Genomic DNA, 24,591 nt, shown 5'->3' on the forward strand with positions numbered 1-24,591 from the left:
TTTGAACACTCAATGCAATTTTGAGGTGTCTACACTATATAATGTAACATCACCCATTTTATAGTGTAGCAAAAGATGTAGTACATGTAACACAACACATCCCACTGAAGAATTTTTACATAACATGTGTCACATTCCGCAAAAATTCGGCAAAATTCATTGGGCACAAGAGAATTTTTCTCCCACTAAAATGGCAGAGTTGATGATGATGATTAGGGGAGGAGCATTCAGTGCTCACTCCAATGTTGTGTGCGGCTTTTTATTGATGTTTTGAATACAAAGATCACTGTTTCAGCTCAAACAATCACTTTTTTAACGGTCTCCAGTTTCAGAGTTACTTTTTAAGATTTGGTTTGTTCGAGTAGAACAGTGGAGGCAGCATGGTGGTTTGGTTGGTTGCTCTAAAAGCAAAACCCCCCTTCTCTCTCTCTCTCTCTCTCTCTCTCTCTCTCTCTCTCTCTTTTTCGCACCCTTCACCCACTCACCTCTGCCACTATTTTTTGTCTTCACGGTTTATCATCGGCGTTTGTGTCTCTTTTTTGCTTTGTATATGAGTAATTTGTAAAAGCAATACCAATACACACACACTGACACACATCACAAGTATATAAAAAGAAAAGAAAAAAGAACAAATCTTTCCCTCCTCCCTCTATAAAAAAACCCCATCTTCTTCCTTCTTATCCAACTGTTTGGTGGTATACATATATTTTTCGCTTTTGGGAATTAGTGGGAAGCTTGAAAAATGGCTTCTTTTTGCTGTGCAAGGAGAGGCAGCATTCTTTATCTGCTCCTGGGTGTTCTTGTTGCTCAAATTAGCATTTGTCTTTCAGCTAAGGTAAAATTATGATTCTGGGCATTGTTCTTCTCAGATTTTGTTTCTGTTTTGGTAGTTTCAGAGTTTTCTTGTGCTGGGGTTCTAGGTTTATGTAGTTTATATGGGAAGCAAAAATGGTGAAGACCCAGATGAGATTTTGACGCAAAACCATCAAATGCTTGCTTCTGTGCACAGAGGAAGGTCAGTCTTTCAGCAAGTCTTTTCCTTATTAATGATTTCTTCATTTAAATCAAAAGCACTTCCTTTTTCTCTTTTGGGTCTGCTTGCTCATCGCTGACTGTATTGGTGACTTACATCAATGGTGTTGAACAGCATAGAGCAAGCTCAGGCATCTCACATTTACAGTTACAGACATGGCTTCAGAGGCTTTGCAGCCAAGTTGACTGACCTCCAAGCTTTCCACATTTCCAGTAAGTTCCCCCAATCCATTTCCTGGAATTATTATGCCAACAGATTCATGACTCTGTGAATAAACATGGAAAATTGACAGGGATGCCCGGAGTCATTTCGGTTTTTCCCAATTCAAGGAGAAGTTTGCACACCACTCATTCGTGGGATTTCATGGGTCTTTTGGGTGAAGAAACTTCGGAGATTTCTGGCTATTCCACCAAGAACCAAGTGAATGTCATTGTCGGTTTCATTGATACTGGTAAGCACTGGGCACACTTTTTTACCATTCTATTTTCCACTATACTCTTTCTTTTGGGTATCTGTATCTATAACCCACCCTCTGTCAATGTAAAATATGGTTCTTCATTCAACCATCATGCCCCTTTAGTTTCCGTACATCTCCTCTTTTACTTTTATTACAAGGCATCTAATTATCTCACTTCAACATGGCACACAAATTTTTTATTTCTGTATGCTTGAACATGTGCGTGCCTCTGGCTTGATAGAGGCTTGATAGAGTTTATTTATTAGACTGATTGTTTAAAGGGAAACAATAGTTTTCTTAATGTTAATCACTGCCTAAAACAGGAATTTGGCCTGAGTCTCCAAGTTTTGACGATGCCCACATGCCTCCAGTGCCAGCCAAATGGAAAGGGCATTGTGCTTCAGGAGAAGCATTCAGTGCTTCAACTTGCAACAGGTTCTATCATGGCTTTGCATTGATTGTTTAGTTTATTTCATGGACATTTATTGATTGGTAATCTCAACTAGTTAAGAACTTTTTCCATAGAAAATTGATTGGGGCTAGATACTATATGTCTGGCTATCAAGCTGAGGAAGATTCAACAAACACAGTGTCATTCAGATCTCCAAGAGACAGCACCGGTCATGGCAGCCACACAACCTCTATAGCCGCTGGTCGCTATGTGTCAAACATGACTTATAAGGGATTGGCAGCTGGAGGAGCTAGAGGAGGTGCACCAATGGCTAGGATTGCAGTATACAAGACCTGTTGGGACACTGGTTGTTATGATGTTGACTTACTAGCTGCCTTTGATGATGCAATCAGAGACGGCGTTGACATCTTGTCTCTGTCTCTGGGCCCTGATTCTCCTCAGGGGGACTATTTTAGTGATGCCATTTCTGTGGGATCATTCCATGCTGCTAGGCATGGAATTCTAGTGGTTGCTTCTGCTGGAAATCAAGGAAACCCGGGTTCTGCAACGAATCTCGCTCCATGGATGATCACTGTTGCTGCAAGTTCAACAGATAGGGATTTCACTTCTGATATCATTCTGAAAGATGGTGCTAATTTCACGGTAATGCTATTTACTTCTTTCTGTTGGTGAGATTTGTACATTATTGTGGCAAGCCTTATAAGTTCTCAGTAATTGATTAGGGTGAAAGTCTCAGCCTCCTTCAAATGAAAGCCTCAGCAAGAATCATTTCTGCCTCTGAAGCCTATGCAGGGTATTTCACTCCCTATCAATCCAGGTGAATCAAAAGGTACTTGGAAGTGAGTGCTTTTTAGATGGCAATGCATAGGAAAACCTTAAGTAACATTTTCTCTACAACTTTGTGCCTGCAGTTACTGTTTAGAAAGTTCCTTGAATAGAACCAAGGCCAGAGGGAAGGTTCTGGTCTGTCGACATGCTGAGAGTTCAACAGAGTCAAAGCTCGCAAAAAGTGCGTTAGTGAAACAAGCTGGTGGTGTCGGGATGATTCTTATTGATGAGGCAGATAAGGATGTTGCCGTCCCATTTGTTATCCCTTCAGCTGTTGTTGGACAGAGGATAGGAAATCGTATTCTATCTTATATTAATCACACACGGTTAGTCTTAAAGACTAGAACATGGAGATTTGAGTTTACAGTGTTTGAATTTTCTGTTTTAACTGATTTGGACACTGTGCGCAGCAAACCAATGTCTACAATTTTCCCTGCAAAGACTACACTGGGATTGAAACCTGCACCTCGTGTTACCGCATTTTCTTCTAAAGGTCCCAATTCTTTGACACCAGAAATTTTGAAGGTAAAATCTATCTAATGATCAGAAATCACAATGTGCTTACTGGCTTAGTGGCTTTCTTTTGTAATTTCTATCTTAGGTCTAATAAAAACCTTCTAATTATTATGCTTTGTAGCCTGATGTCACAGCTCCAGGACTGAACATACTCGCATCTTGGTCCCCAGCAGGAGGGGGTATGCAGTTCAACATTCTTTCTGGTACTTCCATGGCTTGCCCACATGTAACAGGGATTGCTGCCTTGATCAAAGCTGTTCATCCATCATGGTCCCCATCAACTATTAGATCTGCAATCATGACTACTGGTAAAATTACCTAGTCTTAAAATGCAATGAACTTGAAATCAGTTTTATTCTGGTACAGAATTTGTTCTTTAAATTATACATGCTTTTGTGGTCTCTCTAGCCTTACATAAACTGTTTTTGTTGTTAAAGAATTCATTAAATAATCAATTATGTGCCTAAGAGTGTATTGAAGAATCTGACAACAAATTGAATATACAGCTACTCTTCTGGATAAGAACCACAAACCCATCACAGTAGACCCTGAAGGAAGAAGGGGTAATGCATTTGATTATGGCTCAGGCTTTGTGAACCCAAGAAGAGTCCTTGATCCTGGTCTTGTCTATGATGCACAGCCAGCAGATTATGTAGCATTCCTTTGTTCAGTTGGTTATGATCAGAAGTCAGTGCACCAAATCACACAGGACAACAGCACATGTGGTCAGGCACTCAGAACAGCATCCGACCTGAACTATCCATCCATCACAGTGCCAAATCTTAAAGACAGCTTCTCAGTAACTAGAACACTGACCAATGTTGGGAAGCCAAAGAGTATCTATAAAGCCGTAGTGTCCTCACCCATCGGAATCAATGTTACTGTCATCCCAAATCGATTAATCTTCACCAGCTATGGGCAGAAGATAAAATTCACTGTAAATTTCAAGGTGACTGCTCCATCAAATGGCTATGCATTCGGGTTCTTGTCATGGATTAGGGGAAGATCAAGGGTTACCAGCCCTCTGGTTGTCCGAGTTGCACATTCGAAATCAGGGCTGATGAGATAACAGCCATTGGAAAATTTTAATTTTAGCTTAGGACCTTTGATATCCTTACAGATACTAGAACCTTACACACTAAGATGCCAATGCAGAACTAAGTGAAGATTAATATCCCAAGTTACGTACAATTTCCACACTTGCAGATTGAATTATTAATTTATTATCAGATTATTTGTTTTATTTACCTGATATCAGATTATTTGTTAAACCAAGCCTATTAAAGAAAATTTCCTTTTATTAGCTTCCCCCTTCCAACTCTGCATTGTGGTTTAAATTTTATGTATAGCACTGAACTTTAATGGGTTGGCACGCATAATTATGTTGTTTTGTACCTTGAAGTGTTGCTTATTTGAGCGTTTTCTTTGCCTTCAATGGAGCATCCATGTTGGTGAATTAGTCCAGTCTGAGAAAATAAAGGAGCTACATTTCCATTTGGCACCCATGGACAAAAAACAAGTATTGGAAAGCTTCCCATTTGATAAATTTAAGTATCGAATGCAATTTTCCAGAGTAGCAACTTTAAATCTGTAGAACCAATGCCAACAGACAGTCAAATACATCTACTGAGTTGCAAACTGTAGCATCCATTAAGAAGTTGAATAATAACCATTAAGAAGATGAATAACAACCATTCCATAATCTTTGAGACCATATATCATAATCATATACAAGTGTGCAAATTACTCACAAAAACCAGTTATGATATAAAAAGATAAAGCTATGATAAATGCAACCCCTGGGGGTGCAACTCTGAAGGATCAACAAGGCCTTCTAACACAACAAGCTGGTCCAAGAGTCCAAGCTTCTCATCCTCAAGGGTCTTAACCTCGTCTTCAACTTCTCTTAGATCTCTCCCCAATGCAAAGCTCTCTTCCTCCAGCAGCAAATACTTGAGCCTCAGGGCACGATACTCGCTTCCAGATGTAGAGGAGTCTGGCAATGAATCTGAGTTTGACCTTTCTGGTTGCTGGAATGATGGAGACACTTCATTCTTAAAGTTTCTCTTGGATAATTTGTTCCCTGCTTTTAAGGGAAGTGGAGGAGTCCCATTGACATCATTCCCTTGTAGCTGAAACATTGGGGATTTCTGGGTTGAGAATTTCTTTTTCCGTGGCTTAGGATTTGAAAATTCAACAGAAAGTGGCATCTTCGGGTCCTGCATTTCTCACCAGCTGCAGCAATGTACCAATTCACAATGGTGCAGGCATTAGAAATCATAGCAAATCATTGGTCCCCCAACAAACAAAATAGCTTAATTCTTGTCACTGCATAGTGCATAGAACTTGAAACTCCTTTACAATTGAAATTTGACTGCCAAAGGTTTCAACTTTCAAGTCACATAGCTTAGCCTTAAAGCCTATAACTCTGAGAAATGCCAAAATTTATACATCAAAAGACAAAAGGGTTGACACTCTAAATATGCAATTATGCAAACCCTATTATTCCAGTACAAATTGATACATGCCATATGTAAATAAAGCTTCAATCTTCCTCTCAGGGAAAGAAAATCAACAAAAAATTGAATGATAAAAGAAGACATATACCCATATACTTAACCCTAGCCTTCCAATTCCATCATATTATACGTAAATAAGGAATTGAAATTCAGATTGGTTTATAGCAGCACAAACTAATTGATCGAAGAACCCAGACTCTAACGATAAGAACGAAGATTTCAAAGAGGGTGGAGGAGGAAGTACCTGACGCTGAAGGTGTAAACTTTGGGGCTTTTTCGTTTCGTTTCGTTCTGCGTTTGGTGCGTTTGGGTTGTTTGTTTGTTTTAATGCTGTACAGTATATGCTATCTATGATCTGTGACCGACTCTTTGACTCGACTTGCGGGGGTGGCCATGATTATGAAAGACATGCTGCTTTATTTCGCTAAACTTGCTTTGGTAGTTGATTGCCTTTCTCTTCCTTTCTTGGTTTTCTCCTGTTATTTCTCTTTTTTCCTTTGGTGAAAATTAAAAATCTCCTTATTTCAAATAATTGGAACTACTTGTTAAAACAAAACTAAAAAATAACACAATAACATGTCTAAATACTATTGTCATTTTTTAGTTTTTAATTCATAAGATATTTCTTTTAGACAAAAGAAGAATATTTATATGTCTGATTACATTAGAAGGAATTAAAATGTCAAAATATCCTAATTATAAGTTTATAACTCATTTCATCAGTACTCTGTCTCAGTACTTGAGCTAATCCAAGGATTTGGTCTTTTTATTTTGCCTTAGCTCTCATTTTTTTTTAGGGGGGTTTTATTTGAATCCAATATTTGCTTGATAACCTCTTTTAAATTGCATAAAAATAATACTTATAGATATATCTTATGTCTTTTCTTAAATTAACATGTCAAAAACTAATGAAACTAATATAAAACATGCAATTCAAGCTTATGAAGTAACATTCATTCGTGTTATAATGTAAAAATGATTGTTTCTAATTGTCACTATCAAACAGTGACAATAATTGCTACTGTCCAACAGTGACAATTGGTCGAGTTTAAAAAAAAAAAAACATGTCGAGCGCTCGCCATGGAGAAAGTTATAATGTTGGCTTATTTGTCAAAAAGTGAATATATTTGTCATTGCAATTTTTTAGGTGAGTTTATTTATCATTAAGGTTGTAAAATGGGCTTTAAAATAATTTAATGTATTAATTAATAATTTGACAATATAAATTTATTTGAGTAAACGAATTTTAATTTACACTCTCCTAGAGGTCTCCTGAAGAGTGCAAATAATAGCACACACTCTTTCATATAGGTGCAAAAATATTTCTTGAAAGTGCGAATAACACAATCCTTTTCATAGTCTGTTTGGATGAAAAAAAATATAAATCCATCGAAATTTACATAATATATTATACTATAAAAAATAAAATAAAAAGCTACCTATTAAGGCTATTATTAAAGGCAAGGTGTGTGAACAGACGCACACACACACTCTCATTTTCCTTCTCATGTGCTTTTAAGAGGAACACAAATGACATGGAAAGTACACTTTAACAAAAGTGGCTTTGCATTACTCAATGAAAGCATTCACCACCCCACATGGCATCACAATCTAGAATTCTGGATTCGGATGCTCAACCGACTCTAAAATATCCATTCTCCAAGTTTAGCAGCATCAATCAAAGCTTAGTGTTTAGAACAATTAATAAATTAAATTCCATATAACGAGTTGTATATATTTATTGGTAATATTTATCTCAATATGTGTTTGATTTTAATCCCGTACCCTTTAATTTTTCAATCGTGACTTGGTAGTTAGTATACCCATTTCATTGTTAAAGAACCTTAGGTTCAAATGTTCAATATATATTCATGGCCTTCCACACCCTATTTAGTGCCACTTCTACTTTGTTTCAATTTGTAATTTACCATCCTTTGTTCCTTAACTTTTGTTACCAATTCATAGTTTTTTTTCACTCTCCTTTCTTTTTTTCAAAAAAATAAGTTCTTTGGCCTTAGAAGAAGAATGTTTTTGGATTTATTTGCTCAACGTACTCGAGTCTACTTACATCTTTGTGAATCTTTAGTTGACTGATTACATGCAAGTTGCTTGACCCTTAGAAAATTAAGCTATTATCTGGAAAAAATATGCATTAAAGCTAGTTAATGATTAGAAAAGCGAAACAATTAAGAATCTTGCAGACTGTATTTTACATGGTGTCAAGCACTACAAAGACATGTTTGTAGATTTTTCTTTTGAAGTAGCTTTTTCTTTTGACTCTTAATAAGAATATATAATTACTAAACAACTCTCGGTTCAATTATTATGTTTGTAGATGTGCATATGCACCAAGTACAACCTGGCTTTCCATTGGCTTATTTCATACAAATGAAATTGAACCACTTATATTTGTGTAATCTGTAAAAGAAAGCATTATTTACCCATGAAATATTTTGAGACCTTTTATAATTCGGAATACATATATGAAAATAATGCAGAATGCTCTCACACATCTCATATTAATTTTTATTTTTTATTTATCATCAGAAACATAATATAAACATTTTATTTTTAGTATTATACAAGTTAAAAGAGTAGTGGCTAATTTTAAACACCCTACTCACCAAAAAAATTTGTCTAAACCCCCACCCATCTAGAAACTCTTTCAAAACCCCCTAAAACTTATAATCATAAATTACCCTTCTGACGCATGCTGACGCGCACTGACGCATGCTGACACATGCTGACGTCACTGTAACTGTATTTTGGTGAAACTGTTTTTTTTTTTTTTTTTAATTGAAGTTTTTGCTAAAACTCAATATTTCACTAAAACTAAAATCAAACACTGAAATTGAATTTCATTACACTAAAACTGAATTTCAAAAATTCAGTTACACTCAAACTGAATTTCAAGAATTCAATTACACTGAAACTGAATTTCAGAAATTCAGTTACACTAAATTGAAGAATTCAGTTATGAATTCACTTACTGAAACTGAATTAAGTGATGCAACAATTACACATTCACTAAAATGCAATTACACCTTGACTAAAATGCAATTACACCTTAATTAAAAAACAATTACACCTTTACTAAAACAATTACACTTCACTAAAACAGTTACACCTTTACTGAATTTCGTTTCACTAAAAAGAACACAGCAACCTTAACAAATAAAAACAACAATACAATAAGCCATTGAGATGAGAGAAGTAGCCAACAATACAACGTCGTCCGATCACCTCACGCGCGACGAGTACACGACAGTCGCCACTGCATCGATCTGTTTCTACCTACAAATTTGATTCATCATATTTAAGAACCATAATTTCATTCAAAATTTATTTAAAACTCATGTTTCACGAGCTGAAACTGTTTAATCTTAATACAAACCTCTGCAATGTAATATATATCTTGTACCCATTCAACCCCACTGATACGTGTGAAAAACCCACAAATCCAGCAATAAACAGCCTCAATCTATATATATATATATAAATATATGTAGCCAAATGAAATCCCCAAATAGCAAAATGAAATCAGCTAATCTCTCTCAAAATGGGTATTACCTGCGCTGAGAGGCAGAGATGAAATCGTCGACCTTTGGGGCAGCAATGGTGGCGCAGAGAAGCAAAGTACCAACTCCAAAACCCACTAGCTGCCGGAACACAGAGATCGCCGGCGAGGATGTCAATCTGATCGATTTGGGGTTTTCCGATTCATTAACAATTGCACCAAACCAAATACATAGAACTGAACAGCACAATGAAGAGAAGAAGATGGGTACCTGACTCGACGGAAATGGCTGTCGGAAAACAGAGAACGCCGGCGAGAATGTCGCCGGCTTCTCTCCTTCGAAACGGCGGGCCTAGGGGTCGTCAATATCTTCTGATGGCACCAGTGGACTCGGGACGACGAAAGGAAGCCATCCATGGTGGTCCGGCACCTTGTCGTCGCCGGAATCGGTGGATCGCCGGCGAGGGAGCTCGGGTCTGCCTAGACCCGATCCGGTGTCGACGTTAAGTTTCGCGGAGAGTGGAGGGCAGGGAGAGGATGAGGGGGGAGAGGTGAGCGTGATGGGACTGGTATCGCCGGCAACCGTCGCCGGACGGCGGGGCACGCGCCGACGACAACCGCGGGGGAGAGAGAGAGAGAGAAAAAGCACGCACAGAGAGAGAAATTTCAGAAATGTGGGCTTGATATTTTTTTCGAGGGTTATAATTGGAAAAAAAAAAGGTAAAGCTGGAAAATTAAAAGATGGGGAGTCAAACTTGACTGGGTATTAGTTGACTAGGGGGTTTAGGAAAATATTAAGTGTAAGATTGGGGGTTATAGGAGAGGTAGATTTTGGGTGGAGGTTATGAAAGATTTTATCTCTAACTAGGGGGTTTATAATTATTAACATTTAAAAGAGCATTTGGTGATTATAGGCTGACAAATTGGCAATCCCATTCTCTCTTTGGTCTCTCGTGGATGCATATATATATATATATATACATGAAAATATAAAAGTAGAAAAAATAATTAATTCAAAAATTGTGTGCATATTTTCTTAAAGAAATTATTTTTCTTTACAAGTTGAGGAAAAATTATTAGACGATGTGTTTATAATTGTAGGATATAATATTAATAACATCCACTCATATTATAATATATAAACTTATTATACCACGTGAAAGTGTATTAATTATACAAAATAATTTCTCGAAGTTGAGGTGAGTAAATCATAAATTCAACGCGTGTACACTCATTTACTTTTTCTAATAATTTTTTTTTTATTTTTTTACAAGTGAACACGTGTCAGATTATGGGGTTGACCACTTCATCTTAATTTGTAAGGAGGGATGACTTGAGTACTCCTTGTCTAGCTATGAGGGGACATCCATTGTTCATTTTTCTCAAATGAGAACAAGATCAACGAGTTACATTGGAATTAATTAATTAAAAGTGGAAAAAGGTTTAAGAATAATTAGTGCAGTCATTAATTAACAAATAATATAGACTATAGAGTGCAATACATGTATTACATGCGTGATATATATTAAAAGAAACAATCAGCTTAAATGAGAAATAATTGCATTCAATGAATTGTAATAGATAATTGCATTCAATGCATTGTAATAGATAATTAGATTATCAAGATTAATGAAGCCTACATGCATTATGCGATTTCGGCGCATGCATTATACAATGGGATCTTCCTGTATATCTGGTGGGATGACACAAGAGACCAAAACGGCATGCAAACACAAACAAGGTTCTTATAGGGTTGTGTGTGTGTGTTTATGTTATTATTTTAAGGTATAAAATCTCTATTTAGAGTTTAATTAGGGTTTAAGGCTTGTTTAGCTCATGTATTTCAGGACAGCGCATAAGCATTACTTAATGCTAGATATACTCATTCATATGCACAAGACTTTTACATATATATACACATAGTGATTCCGATATATTATATTGTTAAATAATTATTTTTAACCAACGAATAAGTAGACTTCTATTTACTTGTAATTTTTTTTTTTAAATGTGTGACCGAAAATTATTAATAATTTGACCATATAAGTATATAACAAATCATATTTACTTTTTTTTCAATGAGAATTACCTTAGATGAAGATGGAAAGAAAAATTAAACTTATCCAACACAATAATAAAAAAACAAAGCATGCATATCCATATAAAAATCAAAGGCTTATTTACTATTTCACCCCTTGAAAGTAACTTATAATCTAACTTCACCCCTTAAGGTTTATTTTGTATCATATTATCCTCTGAAACTAATTATCGTGTATCACTTTGTCCACTTCATATGTTTACAAACTTTGAAAATTAATTAAAAATAGTTCCGAATTCAGAAAGATATACGAAAAATTCCTACGGACTCGTCTTGACTAGTACTAATTTACTATAGGGTTAAATTACTAATTTTCCATTCGAATGTTTCCAGAAAATTAAAATACTCTAAATTCTTTGAAAATTCATAGGATAATCTCCCAAACTCCAAAAAATATAAGGTTTGAACCGACAAAATTTAAATGAGAAGTTTCGGCGTATATTGAAAAAAAAATAGACTCTTGCACTCGTAAAATATATATATATATATTTTTAAACAAACGAGTCTTCTAAACAATAACACTACCTTTCTTGTGAACACTTGCTACCCAAAAGACCTCTCGGCCTTAGAAGAAAATAAATTTCCCTCTATAAAATAAATTCTAAGAAAATTCTAGAATTTTCATAAAGTCTTGGAAGAATTCTCTAAAACAGGTTTTTGGTAATTTCCAAAATATTTTTTAGAATGCATTCGAGACTTTGTAGAAATTTTAGAATTTTTATAAAGGGAAATTTATTTTAATTTCTAGAAATAAATTTGGACTTTTCAAATTTTTTGGAAACTATGAGAGGGCAAATTGGTAGTTTGATTTTATAGTAAATTAAAACTAATCAAGACGAGTCCGTAGAAATTTTTTGTGTACTTTTCTGAGTTTGGAACTATTTTTAATTAATTTTTAAAATTTATAAAAATAAAAAGTAAATAAAATGATACACAAGAATTAATTTCAAAAAATAATGTGATATAAAATAAACATGAGGTGAAGTTAGATTAAAATTACTTACAGGCTTACAGCCTTGCAGTGCAAACTAGTAAATAAATATGAGGTGGCTAAAGAAAATGAAAGGTGCATCCCCATAGATAGAAAACGGATCAATGTGTAAGTATTATAATATTTCAGGTTAAAATATTAAAATATTTTTTTAATCAGAATTAAAATATTGAAAGTTGATTAATATTTGAAGGGAAAAATTTATAAACAGGACACATACTTTGATGACTGTTTCATTTTCGGACATTAATTTTGATTCGTGTTAATAAAGGACACATACTTTTATTTTGTGTCAATTAAGGACCCTGTTTTATTTCAACTTTGGGTCGACATTGGACCCATCAAAACTCTACTAAATTTCGCAAACTTATACTTGGTTTAAAGCTATGCATCTCCTCTTTACAACCATATAAAAATCACTTAAATCGGACATCTACAACTCCAAATAATTGGCCCAAAAGTAGAGTACCTGAAAGTATCCAATCGGACCTCTGAAAAAAAATTTGGAAAATCAAATAATTTCAGATACTTACTTTAGGGCCGATTATCTGGAGTTGTAGAGATCTAATTTGGGTAATCTTTATATGGTTGTAAAAAGGAGATGCATATCTTTAAACCCAGTATAATTTTTTTGAATTTGATTAAGTTTTGATGGGTCAAATGTTGGATTAAAGTTGAGATAAAAACTGAAAAAAAACATGGTTTTTAATTAATACAAAATGAAAATATATGTCCTTCGTTAAAACAAAGCAAAATTAATATCCCGAAATGAAACAACCATCGTCAATGTATGTGTCCCGTAAATTTTTCCCATATTTTAATTGGGAAAGTTCCGAGTGATATCACCGAAAGCGGTAATCAAAATTCAAACATAGAAACACTCTTGTATTTTGGTTTCGGACAAAACAAATAGGAACAAACCCAAATTTGAATGAAATAAACAAATGACAATCAGATGCATATGCTTCACCTTCTCCCCATTGTTCGTCTCTTCTGATGTGTGAGCGTGCGACGGCGTCGTTTGCTTCATCTTCTTCTTCCAGCTCCAGCTGCCACATGAAACTGAAGCAGTTGACAGCTGGCATGGTGGTTCTGCAACTTCTGCTACTTCTCCTGCTGCCGGCGGCAGCTTTCTCCGACGCTCAGATCCTCGAGACATATCACCGCGAGTTCGGCCCCTTCAACGAAACGTCCTACGACACGTTGGCCGTCATCAAGCCGGCGACGATCAGCAACGGAGCTCTCCAGATCACTCCGGACTCCGCCGGCGACTTCAACTTATACGGCAATTCAGGTAGAGTCTTCTTGAACCATTCTTTCAAGCTCTGGAGTTCTGATTCCGCCGAAAATGGAGGACAATCGAATTCGACGGTGGCTTCGTTCAATTCCTCGTTCCTCCTTAACGTCTATCGTGTCAACGCCACCGTCCCAGGAGAGGGCTTGGCCTTCTTCGTCGCACCGGATTTGACCCTCCCGCCTGCCAGCCACGGTCAATACCTCGGTTTGACCAACGCCTCCACGGACGGTAACGTCAGCAACCATCTGCTGGCGATCGAGCTCGACACGTTTAAACAGGACTTCGACCCGGACGACAACCACATGGGCCTCAATATCAACTCCGTCCGATCCAACCAGACCGTCTCGCTCTCCGATCATGACATCCAGATCTGCCCGCCCGGGACCAAATTCTACATGGTCTGGGTCCAATACGATGGCGTTTCGCACGATTTAAACGTGTTCATGGCCGAGCAGCAGAAGCAAGGATCCGAGTATATAATCCGGTCCAGACCCGGTAAACCGATTCTCTCCGCCAATCTCAATCTCAAGGACATTGTGAAACAGGAATCGTATTTCGGGTTCGCTGCGTCTACAGGGACTAGCATCCAGCTCAACTGCTTGTTGAGATGGAATCTGACGGTGGAGGTGTTGCCACGTGCGGGGGGTGGGGACAACGATCGATGGCTGAAGATTGGTCTGGGAGTGGGGTTGCCCGCGCTGACGCTGCTCCTGATGGGGTTGGGCGGGTTGGGGTATTACGTGTACAGGAAGCGGAGGGACAGCGCGTCGAACCCAAACATTTTGGGCGCGTTGAAGAGCCTGCCGGGGATGCCGAGGGAGTTCAACTTCAAAGAGCTGAAGAAGGCCACCAACAACTTCGACGAGAAGCACAAGCTCGGTCAGGGTGGGTTCGGTGTGGTCTATAGAGGTGTGCTGGCCAAAGAGGACCAGCTCCAAGTGGCCGTCAAGAAGTTTTCCAGGGAAAATCTCAAGGGCCAAGACGACTTTTTGGCTGAGCTCACCATCATCAACCGTCTCCGCCACAAACATCTCGTCCGATTACTCGGTAAGTAATATTAATTACTTCTTAATTTTAATTAATTAATTATATATGTCCGTACGTCAGTTCTAATCAATTATGTCTTAATTTTCTAAATAATTTCATCCCTCTACTTGCATAATCTTGTTTAGAAAGAGACTCACGTGAAGTTCATTATAAAATTTATATCAATTGCGATTAGCGATTGTCGTTTGCGTCCGGATTATTGACGATAACGTTTATTTTTCTGTTTAAGCATAATTTATTAGATAATAGGAGATTATGTGTTTGCGTAAATCTATTAATTAAGTTGACTCCAAATGTCCCTCTGGATTGATTTATAAATTTTCTTCTTCTATCTGCTGTGTCTGCTGTAGTTTTCTGTTTGAATTTTGTTTGCTTCCCATGTTTTGTTGCTGGCATACTGCCTTTGTGGCCTTTTTTAATGAAATTGTTTTGTTCATGGCCAAAAAAAAAAGTTGACTCCAAATGAATAGTGTAATATTGACAACATAATATTATTATATTTTGACGCTATTACTCTCAAATAATAATACTCAAACACCCAATTGCAATTTGAGCATGAGGCTATAGGATTGCATTAGTGGTTGGTACGTATGGTAGTGGCTACTGGCTACGTACAAAGCCCATCCTATGCAGTCCGGACAATATAACTTGAAGAATATATCTTAATCATTCTTAGCCTAATTCTCACCTACCAAAGCGGGCCCGGCGCACGCCATGTCGTTTTCCGTTCTCTCACTGCGCGTGCACGATTTGTCCCTTTGCCAAAGACCATGGTATTTGGCACATGCATCCCAAAGTCAACGGTCATAGTCATATATAGAAGAAGAGTTTTAATGTTAGATGTGTAATCGTCAACTTTGTGTATATTATTCCATATACAACTGAAACAACTGAAAACTTCCATAGGAGTTAGGTGTACAATCCATATATTGATGAGCTAGTAGATAATCTTGCATAATAATGATGCATAGCACATGTCACAATAAATTCATTACCTGACCAGCACACTTGATGTATCATGTATGTAACAAATTTATTGTGAAAGTAACGTTGTATGCATAGATTACATGGAAGAATTTTTTTCTAGAGTAGAAATATTGAAAATAAGAATTGGGTTATACTTATACCACGCCAAACAGTTAATCCCAAATTGTGTTATTCTTTGCTTGCATAGTTGCATTGGTACTAGTATTACCGTATACATATATAGCCCTAGTGCCTAGTGGCATGCATGTTTAACTGACATGGTTACATGTTACGTGCAGGATGGTGCCACAAAAATGGGATGCTGCTGATAGTGTACGAGTACATGCCCAACGGCAGCTTGGACAACCACCTCTTCTGTGAGCCTGAGGGTGCCGCCACCGCCACGCTGGGCTGGAGCCAGCGGTACAAGATCGTCTCCGGCGTGGCCTCCGCCCTCCACTACCTCCACAACGAGTACGACCAGCGCGTGGTCCACCGTGACCTCAAGGCCAGCAACATCATGCTCGACTCCAAATTCAACGCGCGCCTCGGCGACTTCGGCCTCGCACGCGCCCTGGAGAACGAGAAGACCTCGTACGCCGAGCTCGAGGGCGTGCCGGGCACCATGGGCTACATCGCGCCCGAGTGCTTCCACACCGGCAAGGCCACGTGCGAGTCCGACGTGTACGGGTTCGGGGCGGTCCTTCTAGAAGTGGTCTGCGGTCAACGCCCGTGGACCAGGATCGGCGGGTTTCAGCTCTTAGTGGATTGGGTGTGGTCTTTGCATAGGGAAGCGCGTGTGCTCGACGCGGTGGACAAGAGGCTGGGGAGTGACTACGTGGTGGAGGAGGCCCAGAGGCTTCTGCTTCTAGGGCTGGCCTGCTCACACCCCATTGCCAATGAGAGGCCCAAGACCCAGGCCATACTCCAGATAATATCCGGGTCGGTTCCGGTGCCCCGAGTCCCGCCTTTCAAACCCGCTTTTGTCTGGCCCTCTATGCCAGAAGGAGTCAGCAGCATTGCCAATACAATGAATACGACATCGTCTTGGCCTCTTGAAATGTCAGTTTCGGATAATTCTGGGTGGACCCCACAATGCGACAGCCAAGAAAGCTTTGACAGGTATGGAAGAGGAGGATACAGTGACAGCTCCTCCCTGGTTTGATCTGAGATGCTTTATTGTCATCTCCTATGATCTGAACCAGTCATCCTCATGTTTACATTTTATTTATTTTTCCATTTTTCTTTTTGAAATAAAAGAAAGTTAAGTTTCCTATCTTCTTCTTTTTTTTTTCTTAAGAAATTTCCCAGTTTCAATTGTTTATTTACTCTATTTTGTTTTTGGCATAAATTCAATTTAGATACATAAACTATATATGCTATTTCAACGGGGTCCACGAATTTTCAAATATTTCAAATATACACCTGATTTATTATGTAAATTGAAAAATGAAATTTCGTCCATCAATTTATTGAAAGATCAGTTAAATGTCAGCTTGGCTTTTCTAATAGGGATTAATTGGCGACGTGACACCAACTCAGCATACATTTCCTGCCAAATGAGCAACACATGTCCACTTGACACGGGCCCACACACACATCACCTATTTCCAGCTCGTCGAACGCTCTCCTGACCATTTAGTCTCCAAAAAACATCATGTTTTCCCCCAAATTCGAATATAAATCTCTCACTTGTGTTCAACGAGCGAGAAAGAGATTATGAGTTTGTGGACCCGTATCAGGGGTTAAGTGGACCCGTGTCGCTCATTTGGCGGGAAATGAGCAACACGGGTCAACCTAACCCCTGACACGGGCCCACAAACTCTCTCTCTCTCTCTATTATTATTAAATTGTGGGCCTATGTCGCTCATTTGGCAGGAAATATTTGCTGAGATAGCGCCACGTCGCCAAGTAATCCCGGTCAGCAAAAACCAATCTGTCATTTAACTGATATCTCAACGAATCAATGGATAGAAATTCATTTTTTCAATTTAGATAATAGATCGGGTATATATTTGAAATATTTTAAAGTTCATGGACTCCGTTGAAATAGTTTATATAGTTATGTGTCTAAATTGAATTTATGCCTTTGTTTTTTCACCGAAGGTGCATGTACTCACGTGTAATTTTGTAAATTCTGTCAATATTATAAATATATAGATCTTCGGTTTTTCTTTTCGTCACCTATGAATCTTGTAGTGTACTTATTTGTGGTTCTCGATCAGAGAGAAACGTTACATACCAGTTGTATGGTAGATAATTTATTAATTTGTCAACCACTTATTTTGAAAACCAAAATTGTTGGTTGTGACCATTGTTCTTTCATTAAGCAAACCAAATTATTCTAAGAATTGATAAACATGAAGGAATCTCTACCAAACAGAAGGACAGACGGATTATTAACTGACCAAACAGTTCAATTGGGCAACATGGTATTATTTATTTAAGTCATTATTTAGAGTTATGATCTGCAAATACAACTGCCGACAATGGAACTAGTTGTACTTTTATCTTATGCATTTGTAAGCTAGATTGCTAGATTGGCTCATATCAGCAATTAGGATATATCTAGGATTTGGTGTGAAGGAGTTCAAGGGCTTCACCAGCTTGCAATTTTGTGGAGAGTCTGATCTTTCTGTAATCTTCATAAGTAAAAGGGAGATAGAGACGCGGGTGCTCTGAATCCACAAACTCCGGCGGGGCTTCCACTGCTTCCTCCTTTGGTCCCAACAGAAATGTAGCGATTGAGACTCGAATGGTTGCCTCCCTGCATTGCACTCTATGCTTCACATTGCAGAACCTCCCATTGCTCCATGCCTTTGATATAAATACCAACAACAAGATGCATGTAAGAAACAGGTTTAGCTTATCAGCAAGTTTTCCATTGCCAGACAGTGTGACATGAAAACTACGTTGTTGTTAAACTGTAAATCTAGACAATTCACAATGGAGATATCTGGTAAGGAAACATTACCAATTTGGCCTACCTACCTGAGCAACGTCGCCAAGATTGATGAGGAGAGTGCCTGGGCAAGGATCGACTGGGACATATGCACCAGATTTGCTGTGCATCACTTCCAGACCACCAACATTTTCATCTTCTTGAAGAATAGTCAAGAATCCTGAATCTGTGTGTATTTGTACCCCAGAGGAGCCCACGGATTCAGGAGTGAAGTTGTACTTGTTTATCCTAAACTGGCAAGGCCAACCCTTGAGATAATCACTCACCAACCCAACACTCTCCCCCAACTTGTGCCCTATATCCACAATCTGCTCATACACTGCTTCAGCATACTTCTGTATTACCTCTCTAATCATTCCATAACGAAAACAACTTCAGGAAACAAGTCAATAACATATATGAATAAGCTAGATTCGGTTGTCAGCTTAGTTGTTATTCCACAATAGTAAGTTGTGTTGTCTTGTCAGATATCCCAATCAGGCACAGCACCATTTGTTAAAACATGAATCCAACAAGTCACTGTAAAGATTGCGTCTGTAACATAATATACAAGGACTGGTTTGGGAGGTGCTTTTGCAGGAAGAAGTGCTTCTACTCTGTGGCACTTTTGTTAGAAGAGATTTTATGTTGTTAGCAGTTTAGCACTTAGCAGAGCTGGAATTAGAAGCACTTAAAAATACTTTTATAACCACTTTTAACTATTTCTATTTTCTACACTCTAAACTGACTGTTGACCAAAAAAAAAACAACTCTAAACTGACTGACAGACAAGAGAATATTAACTCTCAGTATTCAGCTTTAGTTGTTTAACTTGGTTGCTCTTTTTTTTTTTTTTTTTTTTCTCCCAATAAAATATCATCAAAACATGAACAGTAAGTATAGAAATGATGGAGAAGCAGTAGCAGAGCAACCATGGCTAACCTCTGGTGGGGAGAGGCATCTAACTGAGAGCAAAAGGTCTGTACAGCCTGAGGAGAGCCCAAGTCATAAAGACCCAAAGCCTCATAAAGAGGGTTCTTCTTGCTTGGTGCCATGTAGCCACTGCCGGCTATGACATCAGTGTTGTTCTTCTTGATCTCTATGGGCAGGTCAAGCAGAGATCTGACCACCCTCTTCATCTCCCACATCAGAGTCAATGGGATCTTGTGGTTCACAAGCCTGAAGCAACCCCACTCCTCTGCTGCCTCCCTCAGCTTCTTGTACTCCTCTGCATCTGGAAACTGTTTCAGATCAATCACTGGGATGATGCTCACACAAGAATCCACACTGCTTTCCCCCATTTCCAATCCTTTGTTTGTTTTCTTCAATTCTCTCCCTGCTTCTCAAGTTTGGGTCTGAATGAGTTTCTTCAGTGTTAATTGGGATGGACTCAATTGAATGATTGTCCTATAAAAGCATTTCTTGTTTACTAAATTGGGAAAGGCTTAATTAGCACGACACCAAAGCACAATTCATTTTCTTGGCAAAAATTGAATCGATATCCCCTAACATTCATTGTCAACTACACGTCAAGCTTACCTTTTAACTGAAATAAAGTTAGAAGATTGTTTATGATAGCTACTATTTATCTCAGTATCATCACCATCATCGTAATGTAGTGGGGGCTATTCCATACATGGACAGACACTTCCATAAATGAAAAAAATCTAAATTGCCAAACCTAGCAATCTTAAGTACTAAGGTTTTGGGGGTTTGGTAAAATGTGTTGGGTATTGATGTAGATAGGAAATACCGAAATACAGAGGGTTTGTAAATACAAAAGTATTAAATTTGATGTCAATATTTGTTAATAAGAGAAAGTTGTTAGAAAGAGAAATTTTGAGGATATTATAAAATAAATAAAAATTCATGAGAATTTGCAACATCCAAGGGTGGTAGATGGGTGTATTTAATTAGGATTTCTTATAAAATCTGCCTGTAATCAATTCAGATTTTGAAAGAATCTTTATCAAATCCAGCAGTATTCAGAAAGTCCATGATTTTAATGGAATTCATTCATGGGTGGAATTCTATGGATTTTGAAGTAGGAAATATAAGTGTCAAAGCCTATAATAAATCCCCCTTGCTCCATTGGGATTTCATCAGCTTGCCCTCACCAAAAAAAAAAAAAAACACCAACCCCAAAGAAAAACTAACCCCAGCCATGAGCCACCCACTCCTTTCCGTACATGCATTAACAAGTGAGATCCAATTCTGTCCATTTTCCAGGATTATGTTGAGAGAGATGCGATATTGGAGTAAGACCACTTAGAAGTCAGAATTCTACATTCTAAAACGAATTCTTACAAGATAAAATTACATTCTTGAGGAAACATTCTTGCTTGGATCATTCACAATTGCCCGAACTCTTGATGCATACCTGAGAATAAAAGAGTGAATTATTTCCCAACAGAAATTTCAGACATTAACCAAGAGCTTAATTAAAGCCTCAGAAAATAAGTACAATGGTCCTAGAACATACATTAGAGAATTGTATGTCTCATTCAAGTTTGATTCAGCAGGGGAAACATTCACAAACATGAGTGTTTTGGCGTTACCACCAATCGAGTCACTCATTAGCATCGTTAATTTATGGTTCCTGTAGGGTATGTGCTGACCACCGGAAGATAAAGCACTAATAACATCGCCGAGTGCTGAGAGTGACTTATTGATGCTTTGAGCTTCTTTAAGTTGACTGCCTGCAGAGCCTGACTTCTTCACTCTTTCCGAGCCAGCAAGATCCACAAAACTTAGCTACACAATTATAAACAGGAAAAACATTAATGAACATAATTCAAAATCAAACACTCAGCCGGGCCTTAAGTTTACATTCTACTTCGATACAAGTAAACATAAGAGTCATTTATTAAAAACTTATTAATATACCTTTCCTCTTGCAACAGATTGAGTTTGAAGGTTAGTGCTTTCAATAACAACTGAAACTATGAGGTGAGATCGTGAACTTTCTTCATTCATTTGAGTTCCAGATGTATGTCGTTGTTCAGATCCTCTTTGAATGATGCTTTTCAGTTCCTCATATGTTGAAATTGACAGAACCGTTATATTTTCAACAGATACCATACCCTAACATCACAAATCAACTATTGAGCGTCCTCAAAGAATGTGATATTGATCAAACAATTAGGCCAAATTCCCAAAATATAAGATTGATATAAAGTTTACAATAAAAATAGAGGATCAAATGTACATACTCCTTAGTCTCATCAACAAAACATTATAGACCTGTGAAAAAAAATGTTTACCTTTGAATCTTTCTTGATTTCTAATTTCAAGCGCTTTGCATTTTTGGGTAACAGAAGGTCTACAAGTGTATCTTGATACAACTCCACCATATATGCCTGCATAGATATATTGATCAATGTCAAGACTTGATGACAACAATATCAAGACTTGAGTGGTAACAACTGTTCATTATATAGAATTGAAAACATATACCTTTATGGTGCGTTTGGATGAAGTAATTTGAAACTACTAAGGAATTCACAAATGACGGAATTAAAAATGACGTGATTCAAAATTCTAGAATTTGTAAATTCTCTTGTTTGGATAAATGTAATCATAATGGAATTTAAATACGAAATTTATAGTAGTTTTATAAAAGAGTGATGGTGATGGTGGCAACAATAAAAATGATGTTTGTGGTAAGTTGATGATGGTAGTAGGGGTGATGGCCCACGGGCGAGGGGAGAAATGGTGATGGCAAAAATTGGGGTATTGGAGGTGGTGACAACGGCGACATTGGCGGTGAAGGTGGTGGCGACGGCAACGGCAATGGTGATGGTGATGGCACTGGTGATGGAGGCGGCGGCGGCGGCGGTGTCAGTGTCGGTGATGGCGGTGTCAGTGGTGGTGACAGTGGCGGCGATGGTAGTGGTAATAGTGGCGGCTGTGGTGGTGTTGGTGGTGGTGGTGGTGGTGGTGGCAGCGGGTAGTGGTAGTGATGGTGGCAGTGGCAGTGTCGGTGGTGGTGGTGGTAACGGTGGCGACGGTGGTGGTCGTAGTGGTGGTGGCAAAGGTGGTGGTGGTGGTGGCGGAGGTGGTGTCGGTGGTTGCAGTGGTGATGGTGGCGGCAGAGGTGGCGGTGGCGGTGGCAGTGGTGGTGGTGGTAGCGGCGACATGGTGGTAGTGGTGGTGGTATTGTAATTAATTTGGCAAGGTGATGGGTGGACACGACTTTTTTTTTTTATAAAAATTGGAATTTTGAAAATGACACCAATTTAGGTGGAATTTAAACTTGGAATTTACAGCCTTCAAATCCCAAGTTTTTTTCCATATAGAATTTACGAAATTCTATATTTATGGACCCAAACAAGGAAATTAGAGCATGTAATTTCTTAAATGCTGAGTTTTGTTTAAATTTCAAGTTTTTTTTCTCCATCCAAACACACCATTAATGAAAATGAGAATTTGTTGCTGTCTCGCTTCAATATCTTAAAAGGTTCTTATAGGGTTGTGTGTGTGTGTTTATGTTATTATTTTAAGGTATAAAATCTCTATTTAGAGTTTAATTAGGGTTTAAGGCTTGTTTAGCTCATGTATTTCAGGACAGCGCATAAGCATTACTTTTACATATGCACAAGACTTTTACATATATATACACATAGTGATTCCGATATATTATGTTGTTAAATAATTATTTTTAACCAACGAATAAGTAGACTTCTATTTACTCGTAATTTTTTTTTTTAAATGTGTGACCGAAATTATTAATAATTTGACCATATAAGTATATAACAAATCATATTTACTTTTTTTTCAACGAGAATTACCTTAGATGAAGATGGAAAGAAAAATTAAACTTATCCAACACAATAATAAAAAAAACAAAGCATGCATATCCATATAAAAATCAAAGGCTTATTTACTATTTCACCCCTTGAAAGTAACTTATAATCTAACTTCACCCTTTAAGGTTTATTTTGTATCATATTATCCTCTGAAACTAATTCTCGTGTATCACTTTGTCCACTTCATATGTTTACACACTTTGAAAATTAATTAAAAATAGCTATAGACTCAGAAAGATATACGAAAAATTTATACGGACTCGTCTTGACTAGTACTAATTTACTATAGGGTTAAATTACTAATTTTCCATCCGAATGTTTCCAGAAAATTAAAATACTCTAAATTCTTTGAAAAATTCATAGGATAATCTCCCAAACTCCAAAAAATATAAGGTTTGAACCGACAAAATTTAAATGAGAAGTTTCGGCGTATATTGAAAAAAAAACAGACTCTTGCACTCGTAAAATATATATATATTTTTTTAACAAATGGGTCTTCTAAACAATAACACTACCTTTCTTGTGGACACCTGCTACCCAAAAGACCTCTCGGCCTTAGAAGAAAATAAATTTCCCTCTATAAAATAAATTCTAAAAAAATTCTAGAATTTTCATAAAGTCTTGGAAGAATTCTCTAAAATAGGTTTTTGGTAATTTTCAAAATATTTTTTAGAATGCATTCGAGACTTTATAGAAATTTTAGAATTTTTATAAAGGAAAATTTATTTTAATTTCTAGAAATAAATTTGAACTTTTCAAATTTTTTGGAAACTATGAGAGGGTAAATTGGTAATTTGATTTTATAGTAAATTAGAACTAATCAAGACGAGTCCGTAGAAATTTTTCGTGTACTTTTCTGAGTTTGGAATTATTTTTAATTAATTTTTAAAATTTGTAAAAATAAAAAGTGAATAAAGTAATACACGAAAATTAATTTCAAGAAATAATGTGATATAATACATGAGGTGAAGTTAGATTAAAATTACTTACAGGCTTACAGCCTTGCAGTGCAAAATAGTAAATAAATATGAGGTGGCTAAAGAAAATGAAAGGTGCATCCCCGTAGATAGAAAACGGATCAATGTGTAAGTATTATAATATTTCATGTTAAAATATTAAAAGTATTTTTTTAATCAGAATTAAAATATTGAAAGTTGATTA

At 37.3% G+C, this 24,591-nt stretch overlaps 5 protein-coding genes across 6 annotated transcripts; 2 read left to right on the top strand and 3 right to left on the bottom strand.

Annotated features, from left to right (window-relative positions):
• The first annotated feature begins 440 nt into the window (after window positions 1–440).
• Window positions 441–4,600, top strand: LOC147284974 (subtilisin-like serine-protease S). Its single transcript, XM_086244463.1, has 11 exons — window positions 441–835; window positions 921–1,015; window positions 1,148–1,245; window positions 1,326–1,484; window positions 1,814–1,925; window positions 2,016–2,544; window positions 2,625–2,719; window positions 2,814–3,056; window positions 3,141–3,255; window positions 3,368–3,554; window positions 3,753–4,600. Exons 1-11 carry the CDS (start codon window positions 743–745, stop codon window positions 4,313–4,315), a joined length of 2,289 nt encoding a protein of 762 aa, XP_086100589.1. The 5' UTR covers window positions 441–742; the 3' UTR covers window positions 4,316–4,600.
• A 273-nt stretch (window positions 4,601–4,873) lies between these two features.
• Window positions 4,874–6,168, bottom strand: LOC147284975 (uncharacterized). Its single transcript, XM_086245023.1, has 2 exons — window positions 6,010–6,168; window positions 4,874–5,481 (listed from the first exon to the last, which is right to left on the bottom strand). The coding sequence occupies exon 2, from the start codon at window positions 5,469–5,471 to the stop codon at window positions 5,028–5,030; it is 444 nt and encodes a 147-aa protein (XP_086101149.1). The 5' UTR covers window positions 5,472–5,481; window positions 6,010–6,168; the 3' UTR covers window positions 4,874–5,027.
• Window positions 6,169–13,259: 7,091 nt separating this feature from the next.
• On the top strand, window positions 13,260–17,629 carry LOC147284976 (putative L-type lectin-domain containing receptor kinase S.5). 2 transcript variants are annotated; one of them, XM_086245397.1, is made up of 3 exons: window positions 13,260–14,715; window positions 15,981–16,803; window positions 17,194–17,629. In XM_086245397.1, the coding sequence occupies exons 1-3, from the start codon at window positions 13,368–13,370 to the stop codon at window positions 17,198–17,200; spliced, it is 2,178 nt and encodes a 725-aa protein (XP_086101523.1). In that variant the 5' UTR covers window positions 13,260–13,367; the 3' UTR covers window positions 17,201–17,629. The 2 variants fall into 2 exon arrangements, with proteins under 2 accessions (XP_086101523.1, XP_086101522.1); XM_086245396.1 differs by lacking the exon at window positions 17,194–17,629 and having other exon boundaries at window positions 13,261–14,715; window positions 15,981–16,957.
• A 487-nt stretch (window positions 17,630–18,116) lies between these two features.
• On the bottom strand, window positions 18,117–20,183 carry LOC147284977 (2-oxoglutarate-dependent dioxygenase DAO-like). The gene is made up of 3 exons (XM_086244575.1): window positions 19,565–20,183; window positions 18,673–18,991; window positions 18,117–18,498 (listed from the first exon to the last, which is right to left on the bottom strand). The coding sequence occupies exons 1-3, from the start codon at window positions 19,921–19,923 to the stop codon at window positions 18,250–18,252; spliced, it is 927 nt and encodes a 308-aa protein (XP_086100701.1). The 5' UTR covers window positions 19,924–20,183; the 3' UTR covers window positions 18,117–18,249.
• A 755-nt stretch (window positions 20,184–20,938) lies between these two features.
• On the bottom strand, window positions 20,939–21,977 carry LOC147284978 (kinesin-like protein KIN-14E). Its single transcript, XM_086245753.1, has 4 exons — window positions 21,886–21,977; window positions 21,509–21,706; window positions 21,105–21,376; window positions 20,939–21,002 (listed from the first exon to the last, which is right to left on the bottom strand). Exons 1-4 carry the CDS (start codon window positions 21,973–21,975, stop codon window positions 20,939–20,941), a joined length of 624 nt encoding a protein of 207 aa, XP_086101879.1. The 5' UTR covers window positions 21,976–21,977.
• Between the last annotated feature and the right edge of the window lie 2,614 nt (window positions 21,978–24,591).

This window comes from Dryas octopetala, chromosome 5 (genome assembly GCF_963921425.1).
Source record: "Dryas octopetala chromosome 5, drDryOcto1.1, whole genome shotgun sequence".
Classification (NCBI taxonomy): Eukaryota; Viridiplantae; Streptophyta; class Magnoliopsida; order Rosales; family Rosaceae; genus Dryas; species Dryas octopetala.

Bases quoted from the DNA above. Each gene is read 5' to 3' on its own strand.
- LOC147284974 (XM_086244463.1), top strand. From the start codon at position 743: ATGGCTTCTTTTTGCTGTGCAAGGAGAGGCAGCATTCTTTATCTGCTC. The intron at 1,246-1,325 runs GTAAGTTCCCCC...GAAAATTGACAG, and splicing joins CCAAGCTTTCCACATTTCCA to GGATGCCCGGAGTCATTTCG. The intron at 3,057-3,140 runs GTTAGTCTTAAA...CACTGTGCGCAG, and splicing joins TCTTATATTAATCACACACG to CAAACCAATGTCTACAATTT.
- LOC147284975 (XM_086245023.1), bottom strand. From the start codon at position 5,471: ATGCAGGACCCGAAGATGCCACTTTCTGTTGAATTTTCAAATCCTAAG.
- LOC147284976 (XM_086245396.1), top strand. From the start codon at position 13,368: ATGTGTGAGCGTGCGACGGCGTCGTTTGCTTCATCTTCTTCTTCCAGC. The intron at 14,716-15,980 runs GTAAGTAATATT...TGTTACGTGCAG, and splicing joins ACATCTCGTCCGATTACTCG to GATGGTGCCACAAAAATGGG.
- LOC147284977 (XM_086244575.1), bottom strand. From the start codon at position 19,923: ATGGGGGAAAGCAGTGTGGATTCTTGTGTGAGCATCATCCCAGTGATT. The intron at 18,992-19,564 runs GTTAGCCATGGT...TGGAATGATTAG, and splicing joins GATGCCTCTCCCCACCAGAG to AGAGGTAATACAGAAGTATG. The intron at 18,499-18,672 runs GTAGGTAGGCCA...TTTATATCAAAG, and splicing joins ATCTTGGCGACGTTGCTCAG to GCATGGAGCAATGGGAGGTT.
- LOC147284978 (XM_086245753.1), bottom strand. From the start codon at position 21,975: ATGGTGGAGTTGTATCAAGATACACTTGTAGACCTTCTGTTACCCAAA. The intron at 21,377-21,508 runs GTATATTAATAA...ATAATTGTGTAG, and splicing joins AATCTGTTGCAAGAGGAAAG to CTAAGTTTTGTGGATCTTGC. The intron at 21,003-21,104 runs GTATGTTCTAGG...TTTTATTCTCAG, and splicing joins GAGACATACAATTCTCTAAT to GTATGCATCAAGAGTTCGGG.